The 23002-nt window shown below is 42.3% G+C and overlaps 1 protein-coding gene across 1 annotated transcript in view; it reads right to left on the reverse strand.

Annotated features, from left to right (window-relative positions):
* adcy2a (adenylate cyclase 2a) overlaps positions 1–23002 on the reverse strand; it is an 86358-nt gene that overhangs the window by 13457 nt on the left and 49899 nt on the right. The window contains exons 4-18 of the mRNA XM_078287154.1: positions 19404–19553; positions 16494–16642; positions 16222–16333; positions 15572–15699; positions 10741–10899; positions 10411–10543; positions 9543–9719; positions 9404–9447; positions 9131–9211; positions 8820–8889; positions 8471–8568; positions 7998–8082; positions 5325–5462; positions 3150–3269; positions 2741–2925 (exon numbers count right to left, since the gene is read on the reverse strand). Coding sequence (XP_078143280.1) covers positions 2741–2925; positions 3150–3269; positions 5325–5462; positions 7998–8082; positions 8471–8568; positions 8820–8889; positions 9131–9211; positions 9404–9447; positions 9543–9719; positions 10411–10543; positions 10741–10899; positions 15572–15699; positions 16222–16333; positions 16494–16642; positions 19404–19553 — 1829 coding nt within the window. The remainder of the gene's footprint in view (positions 1–2740; positions 2926–3149; positions 3270–5324; positions 5463–7997; positions 8083–8470; positions 8569–8819; positions 8890–9130; positions 9212–9403; positions 9448–9542; positions 9720–10410; positions 10544–10740; positions 10900–15571; positions 15700–16221; positions 16334–16493; positions 16643–19403; positions 19554–23002) is intronic.

Consider the following 23002-nt stretch of genomic DNA (forward strand, 5'->3'; position numbering starts at 1 on the left):
ACCATTCCGAGCTGTCACTCGATTAAGACTGTCACTTCTGCTTTGCCCTGACACGGGCTTGTTTACTGACACTATTTGCATTCCAGTGGCTGAGTCGGTGACACTCATTTCTCTGCCAAGCTGTATTCACTAGAGAGGGCAAGCATGCCCTGATAACAATAAGAGTTTTTTCCTAAAATATGCTAAACATCAACCATACAGAGAAAACTTTGTTGAGTCGTGCTCTCTTTGAATTTAGTCCTCCATTAAGTTACTTTTTAGACCAAGTTAAGCACGGTGCATATTTATAACTTCAGTGAATGAAGCGGAGCACATTCCATATCTATTCATTATGTTGCCAAATCATGAAATTGCACTCACTTTAGAAAACTGTCTTGTGTCAATTGACGCATGCTAATAAACTACTTTTAATTCATCTACTGTATAATAAAAATGTCCCTCTTTTTTCTTTCCACTTGATGCCACGTTTTAAGCAGAAAGCACTAAAATTGCATTGACCTCATTTGCAGGCCAAGTATGGGTAATTCAGGCACAGGACTGAAAACAGCTGCCTGCGCTATTCTGTTAGACCATGGTAATGTTTTGCACTATTCTTAGATGGATGTGAATTGGGCTATATACTGAAGCAACTGGATACCAATTACCATAATATTATCAGCTTTGTGGGAGGCCAATGTGTCAGTTGAGGCTAATAAAAAACCTACTGTGTACTTACAGAAGGCCAAGTGCCTCAAAACAATGGCACATTTGCAGTTGCTAACTGTAACAACAAAGTTGCACTTGCCAGCCTTACATCAACATCTTGTCTTGTTTCATTCAACCTCCTCTATTTGTCATCTCTCTTGTCTTTCGACTCAAGAAAAGCACTTCACTTCTTCATGGCATAGGCCTACCATTGTCAAATGAACACCCAAAGCAACCATCCACACTGATGGTTATTATTACTTATTACTTATTTTAGGCCCTGAAGGCTACTTTCTATCAAGCATATGTCGCTGCTTGGCCTCACATGGTCTGTAATGTGTAGCACACCCGTGGGCGAGACTTCCCTCTTACAGTACCTCAAAGAAAGCAGTTTCTTTCCCTATTACCTCATTATGCGGTTCATCCTTACTAAGCAGTTAATTTCCTGAGGTGTTAGTGTGAGATGAGGCTGTGGGGGAGGAACGTAAAGCGAAGCGAACACACTGGGAGCGGAGGGGAGTCGGGTCAGTTTAGGGGGACGATGGTGGCATAATATCTTGCATCCACGGGGAATGTGACTTATCTATATTTTGGTCCATGTTTGATCACAGGTCACCATCCACAGTGACACTACACAGACCTTATCACCATTCAGTAGCGACACTGACATAATATTGACATTTCATTGACCTTATGGAGAGAGAAAGCGCTCTCCCTTCCTGCCAAAGCTGTGGGGAAAACACTGAGTTGATTGCAAAGTGAGGGGACTGCACTGCTGAGACAGGTTATAGTAGTTGCATTACCAAATATGACTTGCATTCATGGGGATTGTGACTATATTTTTGGTCCAGGATTATAGAATATATTTTATGTGAATGACCCTAGTAGGGGGTTTTATCAACGTTTACTTTTTAATGAACTTATTAAGGGATATACATTTGTAATTAGCAATGATGTGCTCCCTAGTCTGAATACCAAGTGGAGTAATGTGACTGCTATTAATCAGTCAGTCCAAAACTCTGCTGCTCGCCTATTAACTAGAACTAGAAAGAAAAAACACTTTTAAAAGCACTTCAGCGGCCGCCTGTTCGTTTTAGAATTGATTTTAAAATTGTTCTCTATTTTTTTAAGTCTCTCCGTGGCCTAGTGACCCCTCGCCTGTCTGACTTGCTTTTAAGGTACTCACCCGACAGGACCCTCAGATCCCCTGACAGCAACTTATTGACTATATTGAGATACAGAACCAAAACTTTTGGCTGGGCATCCATTAGAGTTTATGGCCCAAAGCAATGAAATGGTCTGACAGAGGGTCCTTGGAGTGTTTTAAGAGGGAACTCAACACGTACCTTTTTAGCACTGCTTTTACCTGAGTTGCTGTTTGTTTTACTGATCGCGTTTTATTTTACTTTTCCAACTGCACTTTCCTTTATTATTATTTCATCTCTTTCTATTACTGATCTCTCTGTGAAGCACTTTGTGTTGCACAAAAGTGTATGAAAACGTGCTACACAAATAAAGATTGATTGATTGATTGATTGCTGAGAGAGTTCAGGCTCAGTAAAATGTGGTATGGAAGACAGCAATCTTGTATTCATGGTGGGTTTGATCCACTATCCAGTTTCACCATTACATTACACTGACCTTATCAAAAGAGAGGGGGGCTCTCCCTATATGCCAAAGCTATGGGGAGAAGCACAGCAGGTGATGCAGGAAGCGGGTCTGTGTCCCAGCGGGAGGTCAGGTTGGTGATGTATACTGCATGATGGCTTCTTGTTTGATCGAGTGCCGCTGTGTGGCTTTGTGACATTACATTGGATCAGATGGAGATAATGTTTGCTCAGGAGAGCGGGCTCTCTTGACCTCTCTCCCTCTCCCTATTTCCCTTCTACCTTCCCATAATCAACCTCCTCTTATCACTCTGGTTTTGCCGCTTACTTAGAATCCAGCAGGAGTGATAACAGATTACCACTAATGCGTCTGTCTATCTCGTAATGTCATACCTCTCTCTTGCCCCCTCTATCCCACTATCTCTCTCTCTCTCTCTCTCTATACCTACCTGTCCAGGATTTCAGTCTTGTACAGGAATTTGCTGTATTCATCCAGCAGGGAAGCATGAGTCTGTAGAATAATGATGTTGTAAACCACTACGGCTGTCAACATGATTATCATCTTCAGCTCGTAGTTTATCCTCAGGAACACCGAGCAAGAGATCAAGCCCAGGATGCAACTGTAAATGAAATACTATGAAAGAGAGATAGATTGATAGATAGATTGATACAGAGAGAGAGAGAGAGAGAGAGAGAGAGAGAGAGAGAGAGAGAGAGAGAGAGAGAGACACACAAATGGTCAAATGTGTAAGAAACAGAAACTAAAATGTATGCATATGTTTACATGAAAACATATTTGGTTTAAATGGATGCAAGGGAGCAAAATGAGTTTGACATATGTACAACAGCTTCACTTACAGGAAGGTAGAAATTGTTTTTGTCGATGAAGGTGATTGGTTGTCCATTAGGGTAAAACAGCGTCTCATTGGATGAATTGTAAACAGGAACTGGAGGCAACACACTGTCCTCCAAGAAGAACTACAGCAATCAATAAACACAGCAAAACATAAAGTCAATAGAAATAAAAGGTTTGTTTCATTTTGGGGCAGAGCAAAAGAAACCCTTTCATTTAAATCCGACACATTAACATGCAAATTGCGAATGCACTTTCTCTGTCTGCAGGCCTTTCGCTTCAGAATACATGAAAAGACAAACTACATTGTAATTGCTGTAGGAAAAGACGGCCTTGTTAGATAGCGGGCCAGTAGTGACAACCATTCAATAACTGTCCTTTAAAGCCAACCTGCAGGATAAGATGAGGATGGCTGCCCCAGTGAGCAAAGCCAAGTAAATTCGGTTCATCCGCCCTGAGCGACTGACCCCCGCGTCAGGCGCAAAACAAGATTATAATCTCTGGAATCGATTTGTGTGAAGGTCTAAACCGGGGTCTCAACACCGTGCTTTATCACCCCTCCCTCCAACCCTCCGGCTACAATTCCACCTTTATCCGAGCCCTTTTATTTTTGCCCTTTCCCTCTCAAACAGCAGTAAACCTAAATCAGCTCAATCCGAATGTTAATGGTGAACGGCAAAATAACAATGGAAATGTTATTTATTCCCCTTATCTCTAAATGCAAATGCAGTTCCTTCATTCTTTTCAGCTGCAGATTATAAAGGGAAATTATAATCGCTTTTGACAAAGGGAACTGACATTCTACAAAAGCTTGGCAAAAGAAAAACAATGCAAAGAAGAATTGAGATTAGTTTTCTACATCTGATTGCATAGTGAAATATCCGATTTGTTAGAGGCAGAATAAACAAAAGAAATTGAAAGTATGGAGATAAAACATTACATATTAAAATGCTGGTGCAATAAGCATATGAACCTTGAGCGCTCTGTAAATCCTGAAGCTAAACACGTGATCATGCAAAACTGACAAACCACTGTGGTTCATGAATGACTTTGTTGTGTGCATCCATAGCCACTAACCATGACTACTGAGTCACATTCAGCAGAATGACAGACAGCATGCACAACAGGCACCGTGTCCTTTTTTCTGTTGCAAGGAATCAACATTAAAGGCATTTTCATATTTACTAAGTTCAAAGCAAACAGAGCAGAGTCCCAGAAAAGACTGAATGTCAGCTAAATTAAGCAACAGTGAGTCTCATGTAGTCCTTCTGATGTCATTTTTTGTATTTCTCAGTTGAAATGCTCAGTGAGTAGGATTTTGCCCAAATCTCTGATTGTCCCATGTTCCCTATTCATTTAGTATTAGCGGAATCATAATTCCTATTCATTTAACATTAGTGGAATCAGAATTCCTATTCATGTAGTATTAGCAGTGGCCAAATTTTCTTTACGTTTGTGTTTTTACCGGTCTTTTTACAGTATGGGAGCAACCCTATAAAATGGGAAATAAGTACGATTTTTAATGTCCCATAGTACAAAATGACTATAATATATCTGTGAGAGTTTGGTTGTTGTTCAATACCAATGACTCAACAATTACGAAAGCAGTATTATTATTACTACAGTATTTTGCATTGTGATATATTGCTTCTTCACTAGACGTTTCTATTGGATCTCTGCTCCAATTAGTTAGCTTACTCGTCTCTATTGTGAAAATGTGACTTTAATGTCAATTGCAGGCCACCATCACTCAAGGGGACAGGTGGAGGTTTAGGGCTGTGGCAGACTTGTGTAGGAGATTCCTACTGGTTGCTGGTCAATAATGGCTATAGTTTACTTAATGCCCCTTTAAAATGCAACTCCCTCATTTCTGCAATTACTTTGTAATTAGACAGTAACAGAGTATAATATGGTGAACAATGAGTTGTCATGCAGAATAAGAGGAGAGACAGTAAGAGTAAGCTTTTTTTGCTTCAGTGTGTAACCAAATTCAACAGTCTGAGAAGCAAATATTTCAAGTCCAGGTTAGTATAAACCCACTAGTAGCCAAAGAACCAGCGTTTGTTGCATTCTGTTAATGTGTAATCACACGGCAGTTAGAGAAGGGGAGCTAAACTCCGCTCTCACTGAAGCCTCATTAGCGGCGCCCCTCCCTTACTGCAGTAAACACAAAAGCTTACCATGTTGAAGACCGCCATGACGAGTATTAGAGCTGTGGTTGTCATGGTGAGAGTGATGCGGGGCCACGGCTTGTTGGCGATAATGCCTGATGACCTCAGCAGCCACATCCAAGACGTGGAGGCGCTTTTACTGCAGTGCTGAGGGGACATATACACACCAACAGACAAACAGAGACATGTACAGGTAGAAATACATGGCGTGAATACATGGAATACACGGCACAAACATATGAAAGGACGTGGACACACAAACATACAAACATACACTCGCGCACACACAGAGGAACAGACGCCAAGACAAGCATATGTGCACAAACAAAATAGAAAACAGACATGGATACACACACACACACGCACAGGTTAATCTTCTCTGTTGAGTGAAGACAAATGATGTGAAATAAATGATACATAACTGGCTCACGCAGTGAAGCACCTATGACTGATTATCTTCTAATGGCCTTACCAGTGCCAATCACCAAGTGTGAGAGGCATACAATTACTGGAAGTGGGGTCCAATTAACTTAATGCTCCATGCTTCAATACATCTCAAACTGCATACAATCATAGCGTCCCAAAATGACCACTACAATTGATTCCATTATGTGCAAAGTGATGTTAGCAACCAGAATACATTGTATCCAACTGCACTGATATTTTTTTTTCTAACTTCCATTAGCATCAAAGCGAGACTACAGGCTTGCTAAATAGCTCCACGTCCTGCTTCACTAGTTCAGGAATCAAATCAATATTGCTGAGGGCAAAGTTAGTCTGCTTTTAAGAGGGGCGGCACAGTATACAGGACTCAAACAGATTCCACTGCTGCACTTTGTAATCAGCCTCCTCATAAAATACTGCAATGTTCAAAACTGATATGCCTTACAGCACAGCCATCACCATTTTAATATGTTTACATACATTCACTGTTTCTTTGTGGGGAGACGATGCAATACAAGTCAAACCTTCCCAGGCTTCAGCAAATGCTAGCTGGCCCACTTACAGTCAATCGCTTTTCCTCTGTGCGACCCTGCCTTCGGCTGAATGTGTCTCATAGCTAGATAATGAAAGCAAAAGCCTAAATCATTTGCTTGATCATCTCAGAGCATTCCCTGAGCATCATTGAGGCTGAGTGGATGTGACATTTGAATGGCTCGGAGACGTGCATTACAATACTCTGAACCCAGCGTGGCAGACTGTATTATTCAGGATCACCGGAAATATAGAGTCACAGTGGGATGTGCTGTTTTGTTTTTTGAACACAAGGCGTTTTCAAAAGCATATCTTATCTAGTTTACACCTCTCGACCAGCAACTCTAGTCAAGACATTTACGACTCAAATGAGACAAGTGACTGGGAATTTTCAATCAAAGCACAGAGTAAGACGATCCGCTCGGGGCTAATTGAGAGGAGAAGAAGTCAAGTTCCACAGTTAGAGAACCAGCAGAATATGTAACGCGGTTCATCAAATAAACATGTCTGACCTTTAAAAGGTCCCCGGCAGCACTCCCTCCCAACAGTGACAAAGTTTCCATAAGAAATGCTAAGTAGGTCAATACCTCATTTTGTGACCGGGAATGGAAAAAGAAGTATATGCATAGTAAAGCATGCTGATGTTGGAGTGCCACCAGGGTGGAAACTCAACTTGCAATCAGACTGTCTGGTTGGATCAGCTGTCTGATTTTCAAAGGCTGCCCGGATTTACATAGGAGCAGAAAAAAAAAATGTTTTTGAACGTCATTAGAATCAGATCTTCCTATATTCCGCCTGCAATGATGAAAACATAAAATCAGAAATGTGTTCCTGATTTGATTTTAACCTTATGTGGCACTAGTTTAGATGTGGGTCAATTGGAGCTGAAAGATTTGCTATTCTTCTATGAATCACAGAAGGTGGATTATATTAAGAGCCATCTCTTCTTTAACATGCTGTATACCGCGCTGTGTACCGCTACAGCCTTGATTCCCTCCCCGTTTCCCGGTACAAAGCAAGCGAGTATGCTCTTGAAACTGACAGACACAAATCTCAATTAAGTCGGCTAGTATTCCTATGTGCAAAGGATCAGTATCTTCCTTCCATGAGGCCGATTCTGCACTGAAGAACCCGAGGACAGGCTTTCACCACTGTCGGCAAATTCCCCAAAAAGTAGACGAGGAAGGAGCTCAAGCGAAGATCCAGCACTGCCAAAGGGAGCTCACAAGAGGCAGTAGGAGGCTTCTAAACTTTAGCTATCGTGTTGTGTTTTTTTTTGTCTTTTGTTTAAGCCTTGGGCAACATCCAAAGGAGAGCACAGTTCAGAGCCAAGCAGCAGATTCTCACTTACAGAGAGCTAAAGACCAAACATTGGGAAGAATGGGTTGTAGTGGCCTGTGGCATATTGGGCTTTATGCTGTCTTTTATGTTTACTCCAGTAGTTATCTGTTTTTTTTTCCACCGTTCTCTTTCTTTTTTTTGGTATTTCATTCATTTTTAGTCGACGGTGGGGATCACAGAAGTGAGCTGAGGCAGCGTTTGAACTCAGGCTCTTGTGCATGTTCCAATGTACAGCGTACGCCTGCGATGGCGATGCATGCTCTTATGTTAATATAAGGATTCAAAAGAAAGCGTAAGAGCGATGTTGCCATTTAAAACATGTCCAAAAGAGAGCAGTAGATTGATTTACAGAAGCACACCACTCACCAGAAAGTGTCCAATGAAACATATGAAGAGGATCAAGGAGAGAATAAGGAAAGCCATTCCAAAGGATATTCCCAAGACTGTTGTTCTGAAAAGAGAGAAGTACATGTGGTCTTAAAACGTGTCTGTTCACACTTGTTTTTTTTACGACTTTGAGTCTTCCTTCCAGTCATTTCATTTCCTTTAACATTGCTCTGTCGTTGCAGATGCTGTATTGCATTGTTTGTTCCCTGTCTCTTTTGTGTGAAGCACTTTATAACCTCAGTTTGTATTATATAAGTAAAGATTTACTTTACTAAACATTTACTTTATCAACAACTTCGCTCAAAATGTCATGTCATTGTGTAAAAAGTCATAGACAGATCGCCTAGAATAAATATAGAGTACATGCTGTTTTCTTACAGCACTAAAGCAGGGAGTTAGATCAGGTAACAGTGATACTATTTCTCGTATAGTATTAAATAGAGCACACATACTTTGGCAGGACCAGAATCTGCACAATGAAGATGCAGAAAAAGATCAAACAGGCGCAGGTGACATAGTACTTGAAGGCCGGCAAGGTTGTTGCTCTGTACTGAAAGGAGAAAAAGAAGGTCAGGCTTTGACAAAGCTTTTTAAAACTGATATTTGCCCCACTTCAAAAGCTCCTCTAGTCCTTGACAGACATGCCAACTCCCCCCTGCAATTTGCCAGACTGAAACTGGATGTAGGCGAGAGAACAGGCAGTAACAATATGTTCCGTGATTCTCTTTAAACCCAACTACTCCGACATATCTACATCTACTGAGCTGTGAATGATACCAATTTACTTGTACCGTCTCTTACCTCCTTCTCTAAGGACTTGTTGTGAAAGAATAATGATATTCTCTGGATGTCCTCAGACTTCAGCCACTGCCTGGAAGTATAGAGACATAATTCAAAAGCAGAAGAAGAAATATTGGAGAGGCAAAGCACTGTATTCAATAAAATGTCCCCTAAAATAAGGGGATCCATGCCATAATTTGTGTTAACTTTGATTCTTTTTTCATCATAACTAAGTTACTATAGAGCTTATCAGCATTAGCATAATTCCCAAAGCATTCTGATTTCACAACCATGTCAAAATTAATGATAATTCTTTTTAGGAACACCCTTACTTTTGCGAATTTATCCCATCAAAAGTCCTGATCATCCTCTCGTTAAGTTCCTCCTCGAACCGTTTCTTCTGGGACTTTGTTCTTTATTGGGTAGCAAGAAGAAAAACAGATAGAACATCTCTTGATTTCACATTACATTAGTCACACTCATCAAGGCCTCTAGCTCAAGTCTGCTCTTGTTAAACAGTCATCTGTCTCTGTGATATCAAGGCATTGGGGGATAATCCTCCCACAGAAAATGGTGCCGGAGCTGTGCGAAACGAGCAAGCTAACCTCTCTGATCTCCTCTGGAAGTGATACTGCCCCATCGGCACATCCTGGAGCGAGAGAGGAGAGAGATGGGTTACAAGCTACGGCCGAACGTCCCGCTCGTCCAAATTGCAACACACAGGCGGTAAAAAAAACGACTCACAGCAGTGTTGATCTTTCCGTTCTCGTTCGTCATGCTGTCTCGGTGGTGCAGGTTGGCGAAGGGCTTGGCGGCTCCCCAGGACTCCAAGTAGCGGGTCATTCGGACCGAGGCCCTCATCTTCGCTCCGTCCAGTGTGTGTCTGGGACGGTAGTGGTGCTGCGGGCTCCGGCGCTCCACCTGGACACACACACACAGACAGTGGAGCACACATTTTATTACACACAGGGTGAGCTGCGTGCAGGATCGTCCCGTAAATGTTTGCTGTGTAAGTGGAATCTATTCATAATGCATAGTAGAAAACAGCAGAGAAATAGAAAAAAGAGGTACTGCTTGAATATAATAGGTTTAAGGGCATTAGGCTTTCTGAAAGCATGCTCTTGCACAAAATGATGGGAAAGTCTCTTGCTGAAATTGAATCTAAGAAACATTTAAATTTAAGACCAATACCTCATCAAGCACCTGGAATGTCAAAGTTCAATTTCGATCATTCTCTCCAGCTGAAAGGAGCAACATTTTGGGTCGCAAGATGAGTTATGGGATAGGAGAAAAACATATTTCTACTATACAAGTTTATTAGAATTTCAATATTTTCTGTTTTTTCTCTAGTTGCTTTTGTATTGTGAAATGCAGCATAGGTTTCAGCTTCTATGCCTCCTCTGAGGCATATGAAACAACCTGAAAAGGGAAAAATTATGCACAATTGTGATGAGGGGGCATGATAGTTGGCACTGCTTTGTTTTAAAGTCACAAGCGTGAGAGTTTTTCATTGATCTCCCAAAGTGATTAATCCTTCCATGTAAAATAGGTGACTTCTTCTCTTTCAGGGGATTTCAGTTTGATTCCATGTGACCCCCAGTGTATGTGCTACCTTTGGGTTGATGACCAGGTAGGTGATGACTCCATGCTCCTTCAGGTAGGGGTCTCTCTCCTGTCCATCCCCATCTTCCACCTTGTAGGCGCCATTCAGGTGCTCCAGTGTTACTGAGGTGATATGGACTCGCCTGAAAATTAACAGGCGTGGTCAGACAATGAATAGGTTTAATCTTCTGTGATCATTAATGATGGATCTGGCTTTATCCTTCAGCAGGGATTAACAGTGACCAACAGGACAAAAATCGCTGCAGATAAAGTAGGATAAGGAACAAAAGTAGTTTCTAAGTTTCTAGGCAACATTCAAAAATAAACGTTTTTTGCTCACCCTGGTACACCGCCTGCCTCCATATGATTGGCCAGTGTGACATCATGTGACCACACATCATATTGCCACTTCTGAAGTCCAATCACGCCACACAGGACATTCCCAGAATGCACCCCAACACGCATGTTGATGTCCACCCCTGTGGCGTCTCGCACTTTCCTGTTGTGCACAAAAACAGACATTTACTAAAGTAGAGCCACAGAGAATTGTTACCCATCTCATCTATCTTGTAAATGGTAAATGGTAAATGGACTGCATTTATATAGCGCTTTTCTAGTCTACCAACCACTCAAAGCACTTCACCCATTCACACACACATTCATACACCGATGGCGGCAAGCTACCACGCAGGGTGCTGGCGCAACCATTGGGAGCAATTTGGGGTTCAGTATCTTGCCCAAGGACACTCCGACATGCGGACTGGAGGAGCCGGGGACTTAACCACCGACCTTCTGATTAGTGGACGACCCGCTCTACCTCCTGAGCCACATCCGCCAAATAAGACAAGGTGTTATTAAAATGAGACAGTACAGATGTAGCCATCTTTGATCCACTTAAAAGGAGTTACAGAGCAGATTTGGATTGTGCTTCTACTGGATAGATGTAGGATATTTTTATAATCGCTAGTACTATACACCAGATGCACAATCCAGCACAATCTACAATCAATCAATCAATACACAATCATCTTTTATGCTAAATATAAGTTCTAATTTGATGATGCCAAGATAACATGGAAGCATTGGTTATTTTAAAAAATCATTAGAACTACTCATGAAAAATGTATGTACAATCTCTATTCTTTTCAACCTAAAGAGATTTAGCCAGACAAAACACCTAGGAGGTGACATTCTTAGTGCAGGTCATGGATGTACAAACATGCACACTGTGGAATATTGTGGACGATGGTGCATCATGTGTCATCATATGGTAGTATATGTGTTCAACAGTGGGTCATTAGATGTCTGTTGGTGTGCTTTATATAATAATCATTCAATGTTGAGCCTAGGAAGATCATCATAGACATAGAAATTCTTCCACAATACCCCAAATGACTGTAATGACCTGTAATGACCAACTGTCCTTCACCCACAGGACCTGGTTGAAGCCCCCTGTGTCGGCAAGCTCCGGCCATGCTGGAGTGTCCTTGAGCAACTCGCTGAATCCCTACAAGCTAATTATGATTATCATCATTAAAAATCTCATTATGTCCTCTGAAAGCACTTTCCCCAACTCCTTGAATGGCTTGGCAGCAGCTGTTACGCTTGAAGGAAACGTTTGGCTCTCCTGTCTGCCAGCAGCAACGGTAGAGTCAAGAAACTAACTCACTATTTCCCACTCGAAGACAGGGTAATGTTGTATGCACATGCACACACACGCAGCATGATCCTCATTTATGTAGGAAAGCATATCCTCTACACAAACATATACACACACACATACATAAACATATGAATACATAAACATGCCATCAAAGCTGCACATTAATTCCCATTCCGCTAAAAGATCTAAGGATAGTGTGGCATGCATACATCCATATGCACACACACACACACACACACACACACACACACAAACACACTTTCAATCAAATTCATTCAGGAAGGTATTTTTTTACACAATGCTCTCTCATTGATAAAGGAAGTGAAGTTTCGAATTAACTTTTGTATCGTGGCTAACACATTGAGGCAAATACGTACATATAAGCACATAATACATCCTTGGATACTTGGAAGTGAACACACCCACGCACACATACAGTACACACAAATGCCTGCACACGCACAAAGGCTCACACACACATACACAGGTAGGTGTGGGGCCGCTGGCTGGGCTGATGTCAGCGGCAGCGTGCGTCATTTCCCCTCGGTGACCTGCAGCAGCCTCAGGGCTAATTATCAGCTCTGCCAGGCACATTGTCTGACAAAGGCTACACTAAATCCTAACCCGCCGCACCCCCACAACACGGACGCGAGGCACGAACACTCGCACAATAATACATCCTCACACTCCTAAGTGCAGTGAGAAAAATGGTGTGCACACATGAAACACAAAGCCCTCCCTCTCTCTCTGTATGTCTTTCTCTCTCTCGTTCACTCTCCTTCTCCCTATAATCCCTCTCTGCTTGCTTTCTTTTTTACTCAAGGTCTCTCTCTCTCTCTCTCTCTGACACTCTCTCGCCTCCCCCTTTGCCTTTGGCTGATGCCTAGAGGCGAGACAGGACCTTGCATTCACCACCACTGCTCTTCCACATGTTTTTATGCAGCTACATTTGCGATAGAGATGCCGCAATCGATCGGCCAGCAATCGGAATCGGCCGATATTCAGTATAAATATGAGATCGGAGAATTCCGATAATGGTTTATAGTCGCCGATTGCAAAAATCGATCGATGACGCAAAACACGTGAGCCATTTCTCTTCTTGAACTTCTTGAATTCATATTTCTTTAGGCTACATGTTAATTATAAACACAAATCTTCATGGACAACCAGTAACGTCACAGTCCGTCAAGCCCGCTACTTCCCCTCATTTAATGCTCTGCTTATTTAATGCATCAATTCATCGCATGCCACGTGCGTTTGTTTACATAATGGTCTGCACTCTGCACCGCTGTCCGCGTCGTACTGGACGACGGTCGAGACCCTAACAGCGGAGAGGCAACTGAAAAGTCTCATTTCTCTCTCTCTTAAGAACATTCACTTATACAAAAACAAAGACTGAAACGGATATATATCTTCGGAGGGTGTCTCCATTTATTTAACTCGACTCAACAACACAGGCAAGTGGCAACAGTCTGAGTCTTGTGCTTCATTATCTCACTAAATCATGTTGCGCTACCTAGAACGCACATGGTTTTGTTTACATAATGATCAAGTAAATATTGAGGTAGAAAAAAAGAAAATGTGGATACTTTTTAACCAGGACTCAATTTGATGGATGAAATGTATGTAAAATGGAAACTGTTAGACCTATAATACTGCTATACCAGCTGCTATAACAAAACACAAAAACTATCTATGGCCAAGCAGTATCGGCAGATATGGCTCATAGACGATCGGCGATCGGCGTCAAAAAACGTTATCGGGGCATCCCTAATTTGCGATAACGAAAAAAACATGACTGGTAGTGACGTTACAATACAATGCAATTTAAAAAAGCACTGTGCTCGAAGGCTGAACCTTACACACTTGGTAATTTAGGTGTTCAGAAGTAGCACCTAACGTTTCCAGAAGTATAAAGAGACTCTTGAGGGTCCTCAGGGTGTAGCTGAGTTGATAGACACACGTATGGGCATTAAAGGCCTATTTCACTGCTGTGAATATGATGATTTATTAAAACTAGGTCACCCATGTAGTAGAAATGTGCAATTATTTTTGAAATTGGAGCCCTATGACCAGAGAAAACTGAGAAAACGGCTGTAGATTCCCCATATTGCTCTTAAGGGGGAATCCTACAACAACCAGAATGCATTGCGCACGTCACTGACTCTGACGGTGTGTTCACGGTTAGTGTAGCACCAAAGACAAAGTTAGCAGAGACAAAGCAGCATTATATCTCTTTACTGAGGCTTATTTTCATTTACAAAATGTTTTTCCTCATCGAGTCTGGATAAATCGCACCCGTTTTCAAAGGATCATAAAACAAACCAGCACGCTGGAGTCAGTGGATCAACTTACCGAGTGCTGAACGGTGCCGCTGGATGTAGCCGCAAGTTACAGGTAAAGTTAACACAGTCGCTGTTCGCTGTTGTTCTGTATTCAGAGTTAGCAAAGTCCGATATAATATTCTGTCAGAGAACAAAGTCAGGTTCACCAAAGCACCGTGAAGTTTGTTGCAGCGCGGAGTTTTTTGTCTGTCCCCCTGACGATCATCACTGGGCGTTCACAGGTGTTCAGCCTCCCCCGGCTCTCTCAGGTGCATCTCTCTCGGCTGATGCTGTTACAGCTCCCGTGGTCGCCCTCTCCTCCACACTCTGTTTTGTCTGATTCCACAGCACTATATTCAGCCTCATAAGTTGTAATAGTGGCGCCACATCTCTGCTCCGATATTATATTGTAAAGCTAGTTGTTTTTTTGTGTTAGATTCAGCTCTTCTGGATGAATCACGGAGAAACTTAGCAGCTTAGCTTAGCTGCGGCCGAAATGTCGCTCCGGTCCGGTGGTCGCTTCCTCTTCCAGACTCTGTTGTGTCTGATTCAACAGCGCGATATTCGGCCTCGTATCATGAAACTAGTTTTCTTCACCACTACAGAAAATGCGGAAACGTAGTTTGTAGTCTAAGGCCGATCTCCAAAGTCCGCTGAATGCCGCGCTTTGCGTCACCCGGCGGACTTTTGCCGGCAAATGAGCGGGGAGCTCTGGGTGCAGGCAACATGGAGGGAAGTTAAACATTGTTCATTTGCATATACTACCCGTATTGTAATGATACAATGCTGGTTGAAAATCGGCGAAGTTTCCCTTTAAGCAAATTCTCTATTGTGAGAAGAATAGAATTGTTGCACACCATTTAACAGTTATACATTATGGGAAAGGGAAAGCACCACACTCCGGTGATGTTGTGCATCTTTCCTCTATCCTTTATTTAATTCCATTTAATTTTAGGTGAGTGTTTTGATCTCATTTGGAACATCTGTCACATAACTAAAACCTAAATTTAACCTTTGTCATTGTCATAGTCATAGTCTCCCATCCTTACATCTATCCAGCATTTGTCCTGCAGCAGTTTCCCCTTTGTAGCATTGCTAACAGTGAGGCAGCAGTGCAGCGAGCATGTCAAATATGGGACTGTTTATTTTCGTAGGTAGCACTGCGTTATGTAACTGAGACTTACTTGATGGCCTCGCACATGTCCAGACCCATTTTGACGCAGTTCTTAGCATGGTTGGGCAAAGACTCGGGCAGGCCGGACACACAGTAGTAACAGTCACCCAGGATTTTTATGCGCATACATTCGTTTTCCTGCAAGGAAAAGGTGGGAACAGAGACTCAGATAAAGGTCCCACTGATGTACAGAAAGGCAACTTTTTAACTTTTGGGTGAAAGATAATCTCTTACTAGTTCTTTGAAGGAAAAACACACCCTTGGATACTCTCTTATGTATCATCAATTTGTGTTTTTGTTTGTTGGTGCACCCACTGATTTCTAGACTGGTGAGTCTCGAAAGAAGCCCTTGGGTGTCACACCTGAACAATTTTAAGGTGGAGCTACCAATGAACTGGCAAAATTCAAGTCCAATCAATATGTCTTATAAGTGAGTTTGGATATCTATTATATTCATAAACCAATGTTATGTGCATTGCCATTCCCCAAAAGTTGTGCATATCTCAGTTATATTCGAATACCATTAAGCAGGAAGAGGCAAATATTTATTTTGGATATGCACAACAAAAATGATAAACCCCAAACTATTAATTAATGTTTGCCTGGCACTGCATTAGGATGTGTGATTCAGCTACAAGAGTCCAGTAATGAAATGTTTACCTTGGCAATTTGATCGAATTTGCCAAAAAGCTCATTCAGCATGTGCACTAGCTCTCCAGGGGAGCAGTCACTGGCCAGCCGCGTGAATCCTACTATATCTGCATACAGTATACTAGAGATGGAAGAGAAAATATTAAATATACACACAGCAAATTCTCTACCCTCAACACTCTGAAGATACATATGAATATGCCTTGGTACAGCACAAAATCTGTACTTGTAACAGAAATATTTGGTTAATTTGGTTATTAATACAAATAAATAATACATGCCTGACATTGGTGTGTCTCTGGACATAGAGGTTGTGAAAATTGTTTGTGTTCTCAATCTGGCCAAAGTTTGGCCCCTGCAGTCTCTGGATGATCTCAGCCTTCATCACACGGGCGATGTGAGCTGGCAGCAGTGACAACAGGAGACGCTCCTAATACAGGACATAGGGATGAGGGAAGAAGAGGAAGAAGAATAAGGAGGCGGCGGTGGAGGAGAAGAATAACAAGGAAAAAGAAGCAGATGAGCAAATGGAAAAACAATGTACTACTGTTTTGCTTTTGCCATTTCATAGATTTATTCCGATTTATTTTTATGGTATTTTGCTTCATTTGGTAATGTACATTGGACATTGACAGTTTTATGTGCAATACAAGCACTTAAAAATGTAACAATTTACTTTAGATTGCATTCATGGGGGGAACTTTCCATCATACATCACAAACATGCCAGCTTAAACATAGCTGAACCTGCTTCAGCACTGTAATTACAGTCCCACACGTGGAAAGAGAAGAGATCACACCCTTGCTACGCTTTTTAATCAGCATCTTAAATAAACATTTGGGAAAAGAGCACACAGTTTTATTTTGGACAAAATGTCATATTGGGTCCTAGCGCCAAACAGATCAGTACTTCGCTATCACCCGGCAATTTCATGGCACCACATCCCGCTGATTTAGCCCTTTACATTTACAAACACTTAAATGAAGTGTTGGCCCAATTAACTGGTGAGTTTAATCACACAGCGGCACGGTGAAGTTCAAAAGCTGGGGTGTGCACAAAGATGCCCAGCAGTTAGTTAATTTGTTTTAATTAGGTTCAGAGTATGTTCTCGCAGGGAGTCGATGCTTTAGCACCCAAAGAATCACACACTGTTTCTCAGTGCCATGACCCAGGATTAAGGTTGATTTATGGTGATAAACACAGAACAAAGCTTTGACTTTAATTACTTGAATATGCATAACAAATATGATAATACAAACGTTCCTGTCCCACAGCTACTTATCATGCAATCAAGGAATAATCACCAGGAGCCTTGATTGGCAAAGGTTTCAGATTCTCAGCATATTGATATTTGATTGAATTCAGTCCTGATTTGATTCTGACAACCTTTCATGACTGGAGGAGAAAAAAACTGTCATCATCCCATTGTCAGCCTCTATTGCAGCTTCAAGCGCTGAGTGGAGGTTAATTGGCCACTACATTGGGTCAGGTTGACTTTCTGTGCCTCAAGGTAATGAGCAATGTAGAAAACTGTTTCAGACTGCTCATTATTCTATTACCAGCCACCAAAAGACAGACTCACCCCTTATTCACCTCACAGCTTCTCTTTTATTTACTGGGGGTAGAACCATCTCTCTCTCTTTCTCTCTGAGGCTAGATTTTTTATTCTGTGCCAACCTGCCCAGCGGTTAGCGAATAAAACTCCCCTTAGGGTGAGGAGAGGTTGAAGGTTGGAGAAAACGCTTTATTAAGCCAATGTCATCCCCCCCCCTCCACCTTGACAAGCGTCCCGGAACCATTGATCATCTTCCTCTATCATTATTGAGGCTCTGAGGTGCAGAGGTGGCTCTGGGTGGCTCAGCTGTGCGGAGCCTGGCACAAACACCGCCCGGGCTTTGGAGTTCTGATGAATTCACTGGTTGTATTCCCTGCTGGACCACCCATACTGAAAATGTATGCGCTCACTTCACTGCGGGGCACTTTGGATAAAAGCATGCAGCAAACAGCATATATTATGAGTGCGTCGAGTGCCTGGGAGAAGCGCGTCCTCTGCACAGCGACCGTCATCTGTCGCAGGCAGCGGGTAGCACTCCGAGGCCAGTGTGAAGCGCTCCCACCCCGAGGCTTTCGTGGCAAACAGCACAGCCTGCTCCACTCGGGGCTGTTTGTAACAACACGAGCTGGATTCGCCGTGGGGGGTTTACCAGCTTCCACCTCGAGCTCTGGGCTTTCATGGCAACAGCTGGATTCGTCCCCGGCTAAATGAACAGCAGCAGCTAAACCCAAAGGCGATTGCAGCAGCAGCAGCAGCAGCAGTAAGAGTCTAGCGCTTCTCACAGCAGTAAGCTTTAATCAGTGCCTAGCTAATTCCAGCAGTTGTGAGCGGCGCTGTCATATGCGGCAGCAGCAACATCGGCTGCATTAGCTATACGAGCTCGTTCCAACTTGGCTGCATCCCAACACCATGAGAAAAAATCTGCCCTGATGTGAATTTAATATTACACAAAGGCATAGGCTACACATATCCAGTGATTGGCTGAATATAATGAATATTTTGAAAGGTCTGTATTGTATTGTATTGTATTGTCTGTGTATTATATTATTATTCCACAGCAGGGAAATTCAACCAAAGGAACCCTACACCAGCCATAAGATGTTAAATTGCATTTACTATGGGGAATTTAGCACATGGCTCGGGGGGGGGGTTAACATAATCATTACACTAACTGAGGTTATTAACCTGATATTTAAACAATTACCACATACTGTAAAAGGTGACCCCTGAACCTAATCCTCTATAGACTCCAAGTTGATCTCCATGAGGAATGAGCACAGGAATGGCACAGCTGACTGGATTCCACGGCTGACAACAGTAAGTATTTTATGTTTAAATGAAAAAAACAGCTGTCCAATCTTTTGCAAGGTTAGGGTTAGGTCTCCTGGTCTCCTAACATAGACAGCTTCATCATTATTGCCATTATCATAATCATCATTATCACCATCATCACCATCAGTCTTTCCCCCTCCATGTCCCTCAATCCATCCCTCACTCATGCACACTCTCACTCACCATCACCGTCATTACTGCTGTAATCACCATCAACATCCTCCTCGTTATCACTCACTCGCTCGCTCGCTGCCTCCCTGACTCTCACCGCTCACTGGTCATTTAGCCTTATTGAACCGTGTACCTGTTGTCTCTTCTCGAACTCCAGTTTAATGGGGGACTTGATGCAGTTGCAGGTGTCCTGGTAGGTCTGTTTGAGTGCCAGCTCCATCAGGTGTTTGTGGTACGCCCCCGCCATGTTCCCGCAGATGAAAATAATGATATTGGCCAAAATCTGTGCAGGGAGAGAGGACAGACAAGGCAGGTCTTGGATCAATATGGATGGATCCGTCAGAGAGCATCAGACAAAAATGATCTTCTTGCCAAATATCTTAAGTGTAACAGACAATCTGGGATAAAGAAACTGAAGTCACAGAAAGTAAACATTCAGCATTTCACTGTTGTTCCCTTCATCCTGCGATCTACATAAACAGGCAGAGAAAAGCAATTGCATCTCCGGTAGCTCCTGTTTGAAGACAATGGTATACATGCTTAGATCATAGCAGTTTCTTATGTCCCAACATGATAGTAATATTATGTTTTAATGAGTCTGGGTCCTGAGGTGACACTGAAATTTCACGCCTCGGATCAAAGGTTGAGGAAGAACCTCAAAAGTGAGATATAAGGCAAAATCATATAGTATGAAGCAATATGATGATAATGGAGATTATTTTACCATCCTACTCAGTCCCCAAACAACTATTTACACCTCCTATCTCACGTGCAACACTCTCACTTTCTCTCTTCCACCTCTCTGTCTGCACTTGAAGATCTGTCCTGTCTCTCTTATCCAGCATAAGGCTTTGTATGAGTGTGTATATGTGTGTGTGTGTGTGTGTGTGTGTGTGTGTGTGTGCAGGTACAGCATGTGAGTGTGCTTGAGTTTGTTTTTTTTCTTTTTCCGCTAAGTCTATATTCAGTCTTCATTCAACCGATCTATTAAAAAATAAACGAATAACACCTCCATTGTACCTCTGTGGCACTTACAAATGAGTCATGCTGCACTGTATTTGGTGGTTTACTGCGGATGGGGATGGTACTATAAGGTATTGATAAATACCAAAAGCACACTGTATACTTCAAAGGACAATACCAGAAAGATAACAATTGACAATTGTATTGCTTCCGCATGAGTGGAACTCATTGGTTACATTTTCCTTTGACCTTTTCCCTATTTACCGTCCCACTATACTGTAGAGAACAGTACAAAACAACAAACGCTCATGCTAAAATATGCTTCAATATGTCCATAGAGTGCAAATTGCTATCTGCGACGAGTGACGGCCGTTTTTTTACAAAACAGCGCTTTATTTTTCATTCACATTTCATGCGTCCCTCATGGCAGCACTGGCCAGAAAGCTCCATTAGAGGATCTATTATGATAGGATGTGGCCCACTGATGAGAGGTGAACGTATAAAGACCCAGGAGCCCCGATAACCTTGAGCTCAATATTTTGCAATTTGCAGCAAATGGACAATCTAATGGTTCTCTCGCGCTGCATCTTTTTTAAATGTTGCACATCTCTCCTTTGCACTCTTTCCCACACATTCTCATTCTGTCATTCACCTTCCCTTTCTCTCATTCACTTCTTCCCCATTTCTCTTTCACTCACAGTCTCTCTACAGTGCTGTATGTATCCGTCTTTCTCCCCAGCACAACAGTGACCTTCTTTTCTTCGCAGCGACCATACGCAATTTGCTCCATCTCTTCTTCTGATGTAAATATGCCCAATAGATTTAGGTTGCCGTGCCTGGAAAATAAGCCTGTGACCTTTTGCGCAAACCAACAACGTTTTTTTCCCCAGTAATAATTCTCAGACGGAGCAGAATTCAAAAGAATTCGAAATTTGATGTTTTTTCGGCTCACAGAAGTTTATGCTAATTAATTGTTTGCACCTCTCTCCGTCTATTGCCTGTAGAAGACAAGGGCAGTTGTAAGTTGCATTAAAAGCTACAGGTCAGACTTTTTATGACGGAAAATCTTCATTAATGGATCTTACTTTTACATTTAGTCTAGTGCTGCAAGCCAGACAAAGAGACAGGCAGGTACACAGGCAACACACACACCTTCCATTGACCACATACACATTAACACACACATTCACATGCACCTTCACATATGCATGCACACACGTCTTCCAATCCTGCTGCTAGTGTCAACGCTAACACCGTGACCTTTTGCTAACAGCAGAGATGCGCCACTTCCTGGTGCTCTGTCTTGAATGACAAGACGATGATTATTTGTCAGCGCTGTCCAGAAAATATTTCATAACCAGTAACTAGAGTTTACATACATAGAAAACAAGTCATAACCAATATTACAAAAGGTATAACAGTATCCTTAGTTAGAAAACAAGTGCTATTTTGTATGTCCAGACACAAATACGGTTCTAAAAATATATCAGATGAATCTATCAGATGCTTTGAATACAGCAGCATTGTCCGTACCTCTCTCTCCTTTATGTTTGACAAAAGCAAACAATTAGAGACGGAGGCCATGTGCATGAGCGTGGCCTGCTGGCTGTGCTTATTCTCATATCTATTTGCTGGATTTGGGACAGACGTCAGTCAAAGACACAACCTAAGCGGTTTTGTCTGGCCCTAGTTCACAGCTGTTTGTTGTTTTTTGCCAGTAGAAAGTCTGGCTAAACAGTCTGAACTTTGTGTGTGGAGTTCAGAACACAGTGTACAGACTGGCTGATTGAAGGCAGGCACAGGCGGGTGGACAAGGACCACTGCATGTTGCATTATAAAAGTGTTTTCAGCAGTCCAGTTTTATAATCTCAGTCTAATGCCTCATCTTTTTCAACAGACCAGAATGCAAAGAGCGTGAATCTATAGCATCTCAATTAGGGAGGGACGCTCTTTTCTGTTGCAGCCCAACTGATTTAGGCTCATAATATGTGTCTTGTGTGTACCTTACTTGTGTCTTGTGAATGTAATTATATATTGCAGCTGACATCATCTGGGTTTCTGGCTCATACCCAAACTTTTAACACGGGACAAGTTTTGTACCACATCGAAAAACTGGGACAGCCTGAGGTTGAGTGAAGGGAAACAAGTTCTCCATCATAAATTTATTGCGCAACTGTTTTTCAGCAGCACCGCGTCAGAACTATTGTCTTTGTGGGTGAAGCTTGCTGAACTGAACACAGTGCATGCTGAAAACTGGGCACTTCTACATTAGCTATATCTGTTAGACAAGGCACTGACATGGATCCAGACCGCCATCAAAGGTCAGACCGGTGAACTCGGCTGTGTGAATCATTCATCCCCAATTACAGATAGCAGCACAGTAAGGTGGCTAAGGGCTGTGAGCTATTCTGGTGGATTCTGGGATTATCGAAAACAGGGAGCTAAACCCTGCGCACAGCTAAGCCCTGTGTGGAGAGAGGCACTTATCTGACATCTCAGGATGAGGGTGAATCTTGTTTTAATGACCTGTTAGCAACAGACATCCAGATATGGTTTCATTATCACTTTGACAGAAATAAGGGCTGAAAGATGCACAAACGAGTAGGGACGAACTTGCACTCTTACATGAACAAAAAAATAAAAAGAAAACACGTCATACAATGGTTCATATTTGAGAATATCTCAAAAGACATTTATTAAGTTCGTAGTCAGAAACCTAATCCCTGAGTGACGTATAATGAAAACATTTGCCTTATAGTGGCTCTAACC

This window comes from Centroberyx gerrardi, chromosome 12, assembly GCF_048128805.1.
Source record: "Centroberyx gerrardi isolate f3 chromosome 12, fCenGer3.hap1.cur.20231027, whole genome shotgun sequence".
Taxonomy (NCBI): domain Eukaryota; kingdom Metazoa; phylum Chordata; class Actinopteri; order Beryciformes; family Berycidae; genus Centroberyx; species Centroberyx gerrardi.